Below are 14,199 nucleotides of genomic sequence, written 5' to 3'. Positions count from 1 at the left end.
CTCTTTATTCCCTCGGTAGCCTTCACGAATTCAAATCGCGCAGATGATGGAAAGAAGGGGGAGGAAAAAAAAACAAAACAAACAAGATAAATAAGAAGGGAAAAGAGATTTAACATGCGGCTGCTGGTGGGCAACTGATCCTTACGGTAACAAACAGCCAAAGGGGAGCGAAGGCTAACCTTGTTTTCGCCTATTTTGTTGTTGATGGATAGCGCGAGGGCATATCCCGCAATGAGAACGAGTCTTTTTCTACAACAACAACAACAACACAGAGTGCCATTGGGCATATCACTGTGAGAACACGCCTTCGACAGCGCTGATGATGATGGCCAACAAAAGGTAAACTTCATCTGTCGTCCCTCAGATTCAAGTGTGTAAGGGGGGGGGGAGAGAGAGAAAGAGAAGGAGGAAGTAAAATCAGAAACACAGAAGAAAAGGGAGGAGAATGAAAGGAAAATAAGGGACAAGTGTGTTGGCTCAAGCGTTTGACATATAACGGCGAAGGTTGTGACTCAACGTACATCAAATCGCTGCCGAGTCGTGCACACCTGTCTTTTTACACCTTGTTCTTCTTGTCGTTTTCTTTCTTTTATTTCTTCCATCATCGCTTCGCAATCGTTTTTATTTTGGATAGGCCGCATCAAGTAAAACCCCTTGCGTTTAAACTAACCTTTAATACAATTTTTTTTTTAAGTAAAGACGAAAACCGATCGCCAATCAAATATTTTTTTAAAGAAAATACTTAACACATTTTACGGTGTCTATTTGGCCGTTTCTCTTTCTTTGTTTTATCTTGGCTTTATTATTATTATTATTATTTTTTTTCGTTCATATTTGAACATGCACATTGGGTGTCTGCGGTGCCGTGTGGCAGCCTTGCTGGCTCTCTATATAGCTCTATAGTCAACTGGTCCGTGTATAGGCTGCCTCAGTGACTGGCCAACTGGCGACCAGATCGGATCTTTTCCTCCCCAAAAGTTCTCCAATTTTTGTTGTTGTTCTTCTTCTTCGTCTTCTCCCCTCCGTTTGTTGTTTTATTCCTAACCAGTTCTTTTTAAGTTCTGGATATTTTTGTGTGTCCCATCATCAACTAAAGAGAAAAGAGGCCTACCATCTTTTCTTTTGGTTCAACCGTTCAACCTTGTCGTCACGACTCCACTTTCCGAATTGATTGTGAACTCTTTTGTTTTCGAAAGAAACACTGTGCACCGAGCAACAGTGGCGTATTGTATCCCATTTCTTTTTTGTTGTTTCTTTTTGAAACTCTACGGCACTGACAACGACACCCCGTGGATTGGCAACAACGAAAATTTATCGCATCCGGTAAGCCACGATTGCGTGTTTATTTTGGGGGTCCTTTTAGCTAACAGCATCAACTTGATTGGCATCTCTGGCTAAGAGAATCTCAAAGGCTAGAGAGAGAAAAGAGCGGCCAACAATAGTATGCCGACGCGTTATTATTTGTCAGCTTATAGCACATTCTTTATCTGCAGGTCCGTTTTTTATAAAAAGAAAATTGTCGTGCTAAAGGCATGATTGGATTTGAATTCATTAGAAAGACGTTGAATTTTTTATTTTATTTTTTTCAAAGGACAAAAAATAAAATTCATCGGGTACGAAACAAGGAGAGCTCTTGATTATTCAAGCTCTTGACGTATACGTTCCGATCGTGCTGCTCGTCATGCAAACGTTAACTTGAAAACAACGATTCATGACAGTTTTCGCTCCTTTGTTTTTGTGTGTGTGCGTCTCTTAAAGGAAAAAAATACAGCGATCGATCCAAATAGATAGCAGGAAATTGTCTCAAGCGTATTATAGCAGAACGAAGGAACGCATCCGATATGCATCTCGTTCAAGAACTAGCGTCACGCGCGATGCATAAAGAACGTCGTAACTGCCATTTTTATGGCGCTTTTGGCCATGTTTCTTTTTTTGGCTCGCTTGGTAACAAGGTGTTTGAAAAAGAAAAATTATTTAGCGAATATCAAAAACAATTGCAAGGAGAGCTTTTGGTGTTAAACTGTTACTCTAAATGTCTTTTTATCTCGGGTCCCTTAAAGGGTCGCGCTCGATTTTTTATATTTTTTTTATTGCCTTTTGGTGAGCTTGTTGTGGAACCGATCTCGCCAATCAATTCTTTGTTGTATCTGGTCATGGCCATGTGCGTAACAACCATTGGTCCCGAAACGAAAAGAAAAGAACTTTCGACAATCAACAGCAACGCCAACCAACCATCTTCTCCCGACTTTTGTTATTTTTTTTTTTTTTTTTTCGCCTGGCTGTCTTCAATTGTTTTTTTTTTTTTTGTGCTCGTAATTCACCGGGATACGTCACTTGATTAAAGGATGTATTGAGAAAGAGCTCCCCTTTTTTTAAAAAAAGGGGGGTGGGAAGACAAGGAGGACAATTGACAGGTACTGTCTTCCCCCCCCTCGAAGGTCCTCTTGTCGCGAAGGTCCTTCGATAGAGAAGACGAAAACAAAACACAAACTTCATTCCGTTAGCGATGAGTAGCCTAGTAGCTTAGGATGAACTAAAGGTCGTTTTTCTTTGGGCCGGCCATGGACAAACTATGCAACATTGAGGTGGGAATCGTTATAAAAATAGGTCTGGCTGAAAGAAAGAAACGAAAAAATGTTAATTTTTGTTCTTCTCCCTTTTTCTTTTAAAAAATCGCCGACATACAAATTTGTAGAGAAGCTATTGCCGAAAATTGCCATTCAGTTGAGTTTGTGTTGCGTTTTTTTTTTTTTGCGGTTGGCACATTGTGGCGAAGTACGCGCCCAAAAGAAAAAAAAAACTTTCTTCTCCCATTTGTTGCCCAGTGTTGAAACGAGCCAATTTTGAAGCGCGTTTTACTTTTGTACCCGTTGCCCTCCCGCTCGTTATTTTCCCTAACATATGCACGCCATAACTGACGTTCTTCTCTTCAAGTTGGATTTGTTTATTAACGTTAGAAAAAAAAACAAAGAAGTTTTTTTGCCAGCTGTTTCCCTCGTACAAGTTGCCATGAGTTTATCTTTTTAACGGCGGTTTGTCACGATCCAGATTCAACTTGTTCCATCGTGAAGGTTTTTTAGTTTGTTCGTACCCAAATGTTCAGCATAAAAAAGGGGGCGGTTGAACTTGCTGTTTTTGAGGTATCGTTCTAGACCTCCACAATGCGCGAATCTGTTTTCTTAGAGCTTATTTAATTGCTGTATATCTACCTGTAAAGTAGAGCTTTTGAACGAAACATTTGTGTTTCGGAAAAATCGAACAACGGACAGGGCGAGAGAGAAACTCTGAACGTTCGTTGGACAACCAAACTCGTATGACTTGAGGCGTTATTAAAAACTGGTTCTTTGTGACTGTTATATCCCCCACCCTCCGATCTTAAAGGGAAAAAAAAAAAAAAATTAATGCATACATTTATTTTAGAGTTCTCCAAACAGTGATTGGCAAGTTGAGAATTATAGCCTTGTAATAGTGGCAACATGTAAAAGAAAAACAACAGAAATTCGATCACCTTTTCAAAATTCAACAGGTGGGGAGAGGTGAACGTGTTGTTTTTCGTTAAATACCAACTTAACCATCGAGTGGTATTTCTTGAGTTCGGACCAATCGTGACACATCTCTTTTCGTTTTTGTTATCAGTTTATTCCCATCTCTTTCCAATTTTTATTATTATTTTTTTTAAAGATTTTTCTTAGGGATAGGTAGGCCAAGTTTCTTATGATCTGCGATAGTCTTACCTAGAACTAGTAGATAAACGTCGCATCCTCCTTGCGGACATTTCCCTTGCTCACGGCCACCACCAACTAATTAGCGACCTACCATAATGGAAAAAAACCGGAGGGGAATGACACTGCATTCAGAGTTTTTTCTTTTTGCGTTTAACATTTTGCTATGGGGATACCATGAAATACTTTGTACACGACAAATTCTTCTATAAAATAGTTTGTTATTAACAAAAAAAAAAAAAAAGATGGCGCAGTTCGTCCTACCTTAACCTTTATATCATTCGCTTTCACTATCGTTTGGGCGTACAGCCGATTCCGTACACGTAAGATTACATAACGCTCGAAAAGGATACATACTTAATTTTTCGTTCCATAAAAGGAGACGTCACGGTTCGTTTTTTCTTCTTTTTTTTTTGTGATTTAACAAAATGCATTCGCACTGGGGAATAAAGAACGATGTCTTGTCACGTCCAACTCACGTTGTCCTCACCCCTCTGTTTCTCTTTTCGCCATAAATTTTCATTTTAAATAAGGAAAAGGTATCAGAAATAGTCGTTAGTTTCGATTAAATAAAAAAACCAGTACTAAAGTTTTCAGCATCACTGCGAAGTTGTAATTATCAGTCGTCGCCCTTTTTGGTTTTTCAGACGAGTTTTACCTGTTTTGCATTCTGTTCAAAACGAAATGATTTTCCTCTTTTATTTATTTATTTTTTTCTTGTTGTTGGTCTTGTTTCACTCAATTCTTATGTAATCTGGTGATAAGCAAATCGAGTCAAGTCCCTCCAAAACAAAAGACAAATTGAATTTATAATTGAATGAAAACCGTGAAATGCGACGTTAGATGAAACTTCCTAATTCAAACGGGAGTTAAAATAAAGGTGGGCCAGTCTGCGCTCTTTGCCGTTGCCAGAGTTTAATGGAACTTGACTGAAAACCATTTCCGTCTTATTTTCGGCGGTTCTTATTTCATCTTGTGTTTTTCCCATTATTTTTAGATCTTTGTTTCTGTCGACTGCAGACGGTAAGCGCTTGTACCTAAACAACCCATCGTACGATAATAAAGGAAACTGCGTGGGAGGAAAAAAATTGTATTAGGGGCACAAGAATTAACGCTCGTTGCTACCCTTCTTTAACAAACGTGTACTGTAATACCCTGGAAGGAACGCAATTTTCGTTGTGTAACTGAATGATTTTCTTTTTTTTTTTTTTTTTTCCTTTTTACACCTTTGCACCCATTGAAATGATACCCGTTTTAGTTGATGGCGTCGGGTTTGCCATCGTTAAGCACTGGATGCACTTTTGCCTTGAAAAGGAAAGGTGTTGGAGACGGCCATAAAAACGACCAATGTGTTCAGGGGACAGGCCGTCGCCTTCGTGTAAAACTGTCGTTAAAATTACAAGTAGAAAAACTTCGTTTTTTTAAAGGGGGGTTTGGGGTGCAATCAAATTACTTAACAGATAAAATAAGGTAATTTTCTATCCATTTTTGTTATGGTTTATTCCACCTTAAAAATAGGAGGATTTTTATTTAGAAGAAGGAAGCCGTCCAGCAGGCTAAAATTAAATCGTAAAAATTGCAACGTAACACAAAAAAAGAATGTTAAGGTTGTGCACAAGTGGCAGCTGGTCAGTCCAGGCCGCCTTTTATTTATATACATATATTGTCCAGGGTTTGTGGACACGACATATTTCTTCTTTACAATCTTGTTATTGCTTTCCAAACTGATTTTCACGGCGCGTGTCTTAAACGGCGTCGATTCTCCAGGTAGCTCCATAAAATTTAGGGGAAAAAAAAAATCCTAAAAATTGCCATCCAAATATAAAACCAACCGGATGACATAACATATTTGATAATCCATTGCAAAATAGTGTATGAAATGGTGTAGTTCTCGTCGCCCTTTTCTTGTGTTTTCAAGGATGTTTTCATGGTCTGGCAGATGATTGTTTTAAGCGTGTCTTAATCGTTCTATACAATTTTGCAAAAAGATATGTTTCATCATAAACCTTATTGTTGCTCAATTCAGTTGTTGTTTTCAGATCCGAACCGTGACCGAGAGGAAATGATTCGAGACTGATGATGACACACCCATCCAAATCGCCGACGAAGATGATGATTCACGCTCTTTTGCTCTGCCTTGCATCGTGGACGGGCATTAGCAGCGCTAATTCAGCAATTGCCTCTTTCCGCCTCAACATCAGCGACAGCGATCTTTTACGTTTAATGACTGTTGAAGAACCCAATGACGGCTCACTTGAATCCTGTCCCAACGACGAGGAAACCTTCAATTTCGCCGATCCTGGATGGCCGGACCAATCGAAAGGCGCCGGCAGCAAGTCGCCCGTCAGGCAGCGTTACAGCCAGTCCAATTATCTCATTTCGTCAGGTGAATTGTTTTATTTTCATTCCAAGAAAACAAAAAATAGTAAGTGGCCTAATGGGATGATGTAGACGATGTCTGCAAGGCCTGGATGTAACGTACACTTTTCGTGTTTTTTTTTTTTTTGCGCCATTTAATCATTGACCGTTTTTGCGTTTCACGAGGGGCTGGTTTGGGTCAATTTTTATGAGCCCCACACACACAAAAAAAAACCGTTGGTATTACGTCGGTGGAGATAGTGGCCCGTTTCCTGCGTCAATGTCACGTAAACGAGCAAAAACGGCTTTTTATGGCCCCATTTTTAGGCGAAACCGCATCCGTCAATGGTCAACTTGTAAAACTGTGAGGAATAAAAAGAATGCGCGCACACCTTTAAAAGATTAGGGGCGACAATCCAAATTAAGGAACAATGCGGTCATCCTAGTGAACTGTTTTTTTTTTTTTTTTGGGAAGCAAAATGGCGTTTTGCGTTCGCCATTGTTGTCCTCGTGTTAAGATGTAGTGGAAATGCGAACGCTGGAATGCGTATCACTTTGGCAGAGATTCATAGACTCCCAATTTTCCGTGAATAGAATATTTGAAACACGATTTGAACTTAAGGCGATATCATCAATCTTGACCAACACATTTGGAGTTTTGTCTCTCCTAACATTTTCTTTTTTTGGAACTCTTTTTTTCCTCATGGCTCATTGCTGTGGCGCAATTTTTTTATATGCTGAACGCGACGTCCAGCAGACCAGCCAGTTACGGACCCTAAAGTGCCGTTGACCATCGGTTACCTGAGTTCTTACCTGAGCAGCAAGATGACGCTGGGCGCCATCCCGCTAGCCATCGAGACCATCAACAACGACCCGAATCTTTTGCCTGGACGCAAATTGCAGTTCGTCGCTGCAGATATAGGCGATCCTGGTACGTGATTTTTATTCTTTCAATTGGAGATTGTAATATAGATTTTGTTTTAAAATGGGACATTTATTCAACGTGCAGTAGGCAATGATGGACTGACAGCTTTGGCCATCCGGCGGATGACCGAAATGAGGGACAACAACTCGACAATCGCATTCATCGGGCCCGACGGACAGTGCGCAGCTGAAGCCCTGGTGGCAGCCGCCTGGAACCTACCCATGATTACTCACGTACGCAATGATTCAGCAATTTCTTTTCTCTTTTTTGTTTCCACCCTTTTCCTTTGGGCTTCTTATTTTGTCTGAAAGCCAATTGGCCTAAGGTTTGTTGGTGTAGAATCCTGTCTAATCCGAACTACTAGGTCGCCGTCGATTATAGTAAAGTGAACCGGGATAGTGGCCTATAAGGACGTAGAAGTCGCTCACCCTGGGTGTAATGGTTCAAAGAGCTTCTCTTGAACGTTCCTGATTTGATGTCTTGTGTTAGTTTTATTTCCTTTATTTTCGTCTTTCTTTTCATTCCTCTCTTTTTTCTTTTTTTTTTCTTGACTGTCTGGGATGGCCGTAATTGAATGGAAATGAAGTAATTACCTATTCGAGTTGTTCCAGCTTCGTAAGACTTTCTCCTTTGTCCAAGACTCGTTTTATTTTTCCGTTGAAAAGCAGACACGAATAGACTTAAGAGTTGGGATTCGTCCTAAAACAGGAAAATTATGTCAGACGGCCCCATTTGTCTTCTACATTTAACTTTTCGGAATGATTTCTTTTTTTTTTTTTTTTTAATCTATGCCTTCCGTCAGGTGCGCTCCTAATGTTTGGCCCGGATGGCCATGATTTGTTCCCTCGTCGTAACAGTGATACTCTAGTGTCGTTGGCATCGAATAATCTATGAGACGAGGTATTTAGGCTATTTGATCCTTTTCTTTAGTTGAGGCAAGTGTAAAAGACTCGAGTCGATATTTTTGGGATGCAACCGGGCATCCGAGTAGAGCCTAACCGAGATTAATCATTGACATTGATCAGGCCCATCGTCAGCATGCATGGTATTATTTCATTCATTTTCTCAGAAACAGGATACCTAACCTTTCCGGTTTTTGTTTTCCAAACAAGTTTTTTTTTTTTTTTTTTGTTCCTTTCTCAATTTGGTTATTTTGAAAAGAGACAAAAATGTTCATTTTTGTTTTTTCTATTCTTTTCTGAATTTTGTTGTTTTTTTTGTTACGTTTGTAGAAAGTCTTAACATTTTTACATGTAAATCTTTTCTTCAGAAATGTTCAGAAACGAAACTGTCAGAAATGCCACAGACATACTTCACGTTTGCTCGCACATTGCCGCCGTCTTCGAAAATCTCTAAATCAGTCATGGCTTTGCTGGAAAAATTTGGCTGGAACAAAGTCATCATCATCGTTGGAAGGAGGAACGAGTGGATTCAAATCAAAGATGCCATCAAAGTATGTTTATTTTTTGCGCAACCAGTTTTTTTTTTGTGACCAGTTGATCGAAAACAAGAAGTAAAATTCCTCGTTCAATTTATGCAGGATTCGGCGAGAGACAAGAATATTGACGTGACCGATGTGATTCAATTAGACGATTACATTCCCAATCAAGTAGAAACAATTAATAAAATTGCCAGGAAAACGTACCAACGCACTCGAGGTAAGCTTTGCTGTCCTATTTTCATTTAACTTTCGATTTGATTATAGCAATTGATTTGCATTTCAGTTTACCTGTTTATCGGTGAACACATCGCCCTGGTTGACTTTGTCAAAGCTCTACATGGCCTCCAAGTTCTTGGAAACGGGGATTACATGGTCATTTCCATCGACGATTTCATATTCGATCCGGAAAGCAATGCTCAAGAATACACTAGCCGAAGTAAGGTTTTTTTTTTTTTTTTTTTTTTGTTTTTTAAACATTTAAATACATCAAGAAGAGTGTTATAAGCGTTTGTGTATGTTCCAAAAGACTATCTAGATCCTTACCTATCGGCCACGAAAAAAGACGATGAAATTCAGGCTTTTCGCTCGGTTTTGAAAGTGACATCCTCTCATCCGCGCAATCCCGATTTCAAGTGAGTCTTTCTAATCGCAAGCGAATGCGAACGTCTAACGCCAACAACTTTTCAAAAAAATTCCAACAGAAAAGTCCTGGCCAAAATAAAAGAATATTCGGCACGCCCACCTTTCTGCGTCCCGTACCATCCAATCATCTTCAACGACATCGAAGTGCCCATTCATGCTTACCATGCGTACGACGCTGTCATGATTTACGCCAAGGCATTGACTGAGACCCTTCGCGATGGCTACGATCCGCGAAATGGAACCGCCATTATGGAAAGAATACGCAATCGTCCTTACCATTCAGTACTCGGGTTTGATGTAAGTCAATAACAAAAAAAACATACGTCAGACAAAGCCTCGGACCAGTTTTCCTACAATTTCATCTTTTTTTGTGTGTGTTTTCAAGGTATTTATCGACTCGAATGGCGACGCGGAAGGTAATTACACGGTGGTTTCTATGCTCCCCTTTCACGGAAAACGGTCTGAGGCGTCGGACGATGCAATGACTTACGTCATGCAACCCGTTGGGTATTTCCAGTACAATTCTAGCAGCAATTCTCCAAACGATTTGCCCGTAAGTTTGTTGTTTTTTTTTTTTGTCTGGTTATCCCCACTATTCGCGGTCTATAGCATAAAGAAAATCATGTTTTCTAAAATAGTTTTGCGCTGTTTTAACGAACATTCTTTCTTTTACTGTTACTTACCTAGATCTTTCGATATTTCAACTCGAGCCGCCCAATTGACTGGCTCGGATCAGGACCGCCCATCCCGGAACCTCCTTGCGGCTTTCTCGGTGAAAAATGTGTCCAGGTTGCGACACCCGACTGGAGAAGTTTCGTTATTTGTACCGTCTCAGGTGTTGTGCTCATTGTAGCCATCGGCCTCGTATCAAGGTGGGATTTGTCTCGTTTTGTTTTTTTCCCGTTTATCCAAACGCTCGAACAATTTATTTGAACGGGGAATTCTTTCATTTCCTCTTTACTAGACATTATCGTTACGAGCACAAGTTGGCTTGTTTACTCTGGAAGGTCGATATCCGCGAGGTTATCATAACCAATTTTCCGGACGGTAGCAATGAGCCGCCCCCGTCTACGATGTCGGTCACGTCCGATCATCCCGTCACGCGACGTTCTCTTCTTGCGTTCGGTGGTCATCACGGTTCCAATAACAATAACAGCAGTAATGGAAGTCTTGGACCATCTCCTGGCGTCAAAGGCGACCCTATCGGTGATTTAGGATTGAAGCGTGTCTATACTAGAACGGGCAGTTACAAGGGTAACCTGGTGGCCATCAAGGCCATCAGCCACAAGAATGTCGATTTGACTCGAAACGTACGCAAAGAACTGAAAGAGATGACAGAGATTCGCCATGAAAATATCGTTTCATTCATCGGGGCTTCTGTTGAATACGGAGGCGTCTTTATCTTGACGGCCTACTGCGCTCGGGGTAGTTTAGAGGACGTCCTACAAAACCCCGATTTTAAATTGGACACAATTTTCATCGCATCTCTCGTCGCTGATTTGATCAAGGTATTTATAAGGGTTGAGCGTTTTACGTTTACAAAAATGTCCGTGTAACGATCGTACATTGTTGCCGCTTCGTACAGGGAATGATCTTTCTCCACGATAGTGAAATTGTTTCACATGGAAACCTGAAGTCGTCCAATTGTTTGGTCGACTCGCGTTGGGTTCTACAGATCACCGATTTCGGCCTGCACGAACTCAAAGGTAAGAATCGATTGCAATTGATTTGGAAGTAAAAATTATTCATTTTTCTTTTTCGAAATTTTAGCCTCGAGTCACGAAGCTCGTATGAGAATGCAGTGCAGCAAGAGATTATTGTGGAAAGCGCCCGAGTTGTTGCGTAACCACAATCCCCCACCGCGCGGAACCCAGAAGGGTGACGTCTTCTCCTTTGGCATCATTCTCTATGAAATTATCGGTCGTAAAGGACCCTGGGGTGACTTGCTGTACACCATGTCGCCCAAAGGTAAAGACAGCTGACGTAGGCATAGCTGAATGCCCCTGTGCTAAATCCGCGTTCACATTTTTGCGATGGACAGAAATCGTCGAAAAGGTAGCGCATCCGGAATGGTTTTTCTATAAATTCTTCCGTCCACCCATTTCGCAGTTGGACTGCAAAGACTACATTATCCGATGCATGCAAGATTGCTGGCATGAATCGCCGGAAATGCGCCCTGATTTCAAATCCATCCGTGGCCGACTAAAGGAAATGGAAGCTGGATTGTAATTCAATATTTATGACAACATAGCGAAAGTGGTTACTAATTATTTTCTAATTTTCGTCGTTTTTCATTATTCAGGAAACCCAACATCTTTGACAACATTATGATTATGATGGAAAAATATACTTATAATCTGGAAGGATTAGTCCAGGAACGAACAGATCAACTTGTCGAGGAAAAGAAGAAGACAGAAGCTCTTTTACATCGAGTCTTGCCAAAGTAAAATCAATTTACATTTTCATATGCCAAAGAAAATGCTTTACATTCGGAAATGTTTGCTTCCTGCTGTCCAGGTCGGTAGTGGAATCTTTAAAACGAGGAGAACCCGTGGAAGCAGAAAGTTTCGACTCTGTTACAATTTATTTCAGTGATATTGTTGGCTTTACGACGCTGTCCGCAGTCAGTACACCGCTGCAGGTGGTCGGCCTGCTCAACGAACTTTACACATTGTTCGACTCGATTTTGGAAAATTACGATGCCTATAAAGTTGAGACAATTGGTGACGCTTACATGGTGGCCAGCGGTTTGCCCATTCGCAACGGAGATCACCATGCAGCTGAAATCGCCTCGCTAGCCCTTCACCTTCTCTCGGAGATCCGCAACTTTCACATTCGCCATCGACCGGGTGAAACGCTTAAATTGCGTATTGGCATCCATTCTGGTATGCTTGATTTTAATAACTTAATTTCAGCCATGTTAACCTAAAGACTGATTAAAATCCAGGTCCTTGCGTTGCTGGAGTGGTTGGATTGAAAATGCCAAGATATTGTCTTTTCGGTGACACAGTCAATACTGCATCTCGAATGGAATCATCTGGACAAGCTCTTCGTATTCATATTTCTGCAGCTACCAGAGAGCTTCTGAATAGATTAGGTGGCTATATCATTGAAGAACGTGGAATGACATCCATTCGTGTAAGTTGCAATAATTAAAGATGGTTGGCCAGCAAAATTTAATTTATTTTTGCTCATCAATTGAAATATAGGGCAAAGGTGAAATGATGACCTATTGGCTCGTTGGCGAAGAATCGTGGCGCACGAGAGGTGGTCGCATTGGTTCAATTGAAGGAGAAACATCACAAATTCTTCCAGAACCTGTGATTGTTGATCCATCAGTTTCACATGAAATTCCACTCATGTTAGAAGATGTCCAGTCACCAACAGAATTAGACCCTATTGACACATCCCCAAGTACATGGCTATTGGGTGATTGTCCAATGGCTCCCAATGAAGATTACGAATCAAAGATGCCACAACTCAACAATGGAGTCAACATTGGTTTCAGTGATAGAAACCGTTGCCCTTTTGGCCATTATCAGAGCCCCATGCCTCTCACTTCTTACCAACAATCCATTATGGAGATTCCATGTGCTGCTTGCCAACTCCAGGGAAGCATGTGCAAACAGCAACGGGTGCTGTCTTCGCATTATCGTTCTGCTCCCATTATCACTTCCAATCCGTCACATCATCGTGATTCTTCTCCTGCCCTCCCGTTGCGGACTACGAGCCCACAGCCTTGTGTCTGAGCTCACTTCCGAGTCTAAAACTGCCTCTTGAACGATATTCTCCAAGCTGTTCCCTTCTACTTCGTTCGACAATGATTCGTCCACTTGTATTTGTTTTTGAAAAGACATGATAGTTTATTCTAGTCACGCGAAGCGTCTGCTACAAAGCAGTAAATGTATAATATGCGGTATAGGCAACTGCCATGCGGCTATCGGACGGCTGTGATAATTTTAATTTGCTTGCGTTAACGTTTACCGTTTTCCATTCGCATTTTCGTTGTCCTTTTTTATTATTTACATCAGTCGTAGTATTTTTTTATTGCTGGTTTTTCTCGTATTTCTTAATGTGTTCCACAGGCCACAGCAAAAGGTGTCACTTGTATTCTATTTTGCATTGTTTACGGAAGAAGGAAAAAAAGGCTAGCAGCCGATCGAAGAGATGGGACACATCTCCCGCCAGATTCTGCGTTTTGATCCAGTTGATTATCCAGTTGCTTTATTTTGTTCCACGTGCGTTATTGAGATCGTCCTTTTTTTCTACCTTAAAATCGCACGTTTTCTGTAAATAAACAGTTGTCGTACAAATGAACTTGCAATTGATAATGGCTGCCAACAGAAAAAAAGGATGTGGGGGAGAGGGGTGGGATGCCTGCAACCCTTCTTTCCTACACCCAATTTGTTTTGTCAAAAATACAAAAGATTGGTTTTCATGTATGGAATGAAACCAGAAAGTGTATTCATGGATTAAAGTTGATATTCATTTTTAAAGTAAAATTTTAAGAATTATGAGAAAAAGTAGAATATTTGGAGAAATGTTTTAGACGACAATTGCAATGTTGCTTCACTCGTTGTTGGCTCGTTGCTTTGCTCAGTGGACACATAGATAATTATCTCTCTGCTTAAGAGTCTGGACAGTTTTTGTTTCTGGAAAAGTCGTACTGGTCACTGAACCCTATATATAAAAGATTTTGACACAACTGGGTTCCTTTTTTTTAAGGCAGCAATGAGTATATGTTAATACTTAAAAGTGAATCAGTTTCTTCCGACTTGTGCCAGCCCACGTCGACAGTTGCCTAGGAGGTATGGAAATGAAAACAATTACTGAATTTAGTTTAGAAAATTGCTTAACGTGTATCAGTCTTAATTCTTTGTTCGTGTTTCCATCCAAGACTAATAATGATTCCCAAAGCTAAGCATACAATGGTTAGTTGAAACTAGTTATGTAGGATTGCATAGGCAACACATTTTCCAATATTGAGATTTAACCTGCCCATCAGCAATGTCGTTGAGAACTATCTGTAATCGAAGGTCAATATCTTCTTGCAGCATGAGACTAATGTTGGGGTTTGTGGCGAAATATTCAAAGGGAAACATTGGGTGTTA

At 40.6% G+C, this 14,199-nt stretch overlaps 1 protein-coding gene across 1 annotated transcript; it reads left to right on the top strand.

The window, feature by feature from the left end:
- The first annotated feature begins 1,190 nt into the window (after window positions 1-1,190).
- LOC130704200 (guanylate cyclase 32E-like) lies at window positions 1,191-13,410 on the top strand. Its single transcript, XM_057525668.2, has 19 exons — window positions 1,191-1,323; window positions 5,749-6,108; window positions 6,838-7,011; window positions 7,090-7,238; window positions 8,276-8,458; window positions 8,546-8,663; window positions 8,730-8,882; window positions 8,973-9,078; window positions 9,148-9,385; window positions 9,474-9,641; window positions 9,776-9,960; window positions 10,053-10,596; window positions 10,674-10,794; window positions 10,859-11,056; window positions 11,130-11,313; window positions 11,391-11,531; window positions 11,606-11,973; window positions 12,036-12,226; window positions 12,298-13,410. Exons 2-19 carry the CDS (start codon window positions 5,799-5,801, stop codon window positions 12,835-12,837), a joined length of 4,071 nt encoding a protein of 1,356 aa, XP_057381651.1. The 5' UTR covers window positions 1,191-1,323; window positions 5,749-5,798; the 3' UTR covers window positions 12,838-13,410.
- Window positions 13,411-14,199: the final 789 nt, after the last annotated feature.

This window comes from Daphnia carinata, chromosome 7, assembly GCF_022539665.2.
Source record: "Daphnia carinata strain CSIRO-1 chromosome 7, CSIRO_AGI_Dcar_HiC_V3, whole genome shotgun sequence".
NCBI lineage: Eukaryota > Metazoa > Arthropoda > Branchiopoda > Diplostraca > Daphniidae > Daphnia > Daphnia carinata.
This window is presented reverse-complemented; position numbering and strand designations above follow the sequence as displayed.

Bases quoted from the DNA above. Each gene is read 5' to 3' on its own strand.
- LOC130704200 (XM_057525668.2), top strand. From the start codon at position 5,799: ATGATGACACACCCATCCAAATCGCCGACGAAGATGATGATTCACGCT. The intron at 7,239-8,275 runs GTACGCAATGAT...TCTTTTCTTCAG, and splicing joins ACCTACCCATGATTACTCAC to AAATGTTCAGAAACGAAACT. The intron at 11,057-11,129 runs GTAAAGACAGCT...TGCGATGGACAG, and splicing joins GTACACCATGTCGCCCAAAG to AAATCGTCGAAAAGGTAGCG.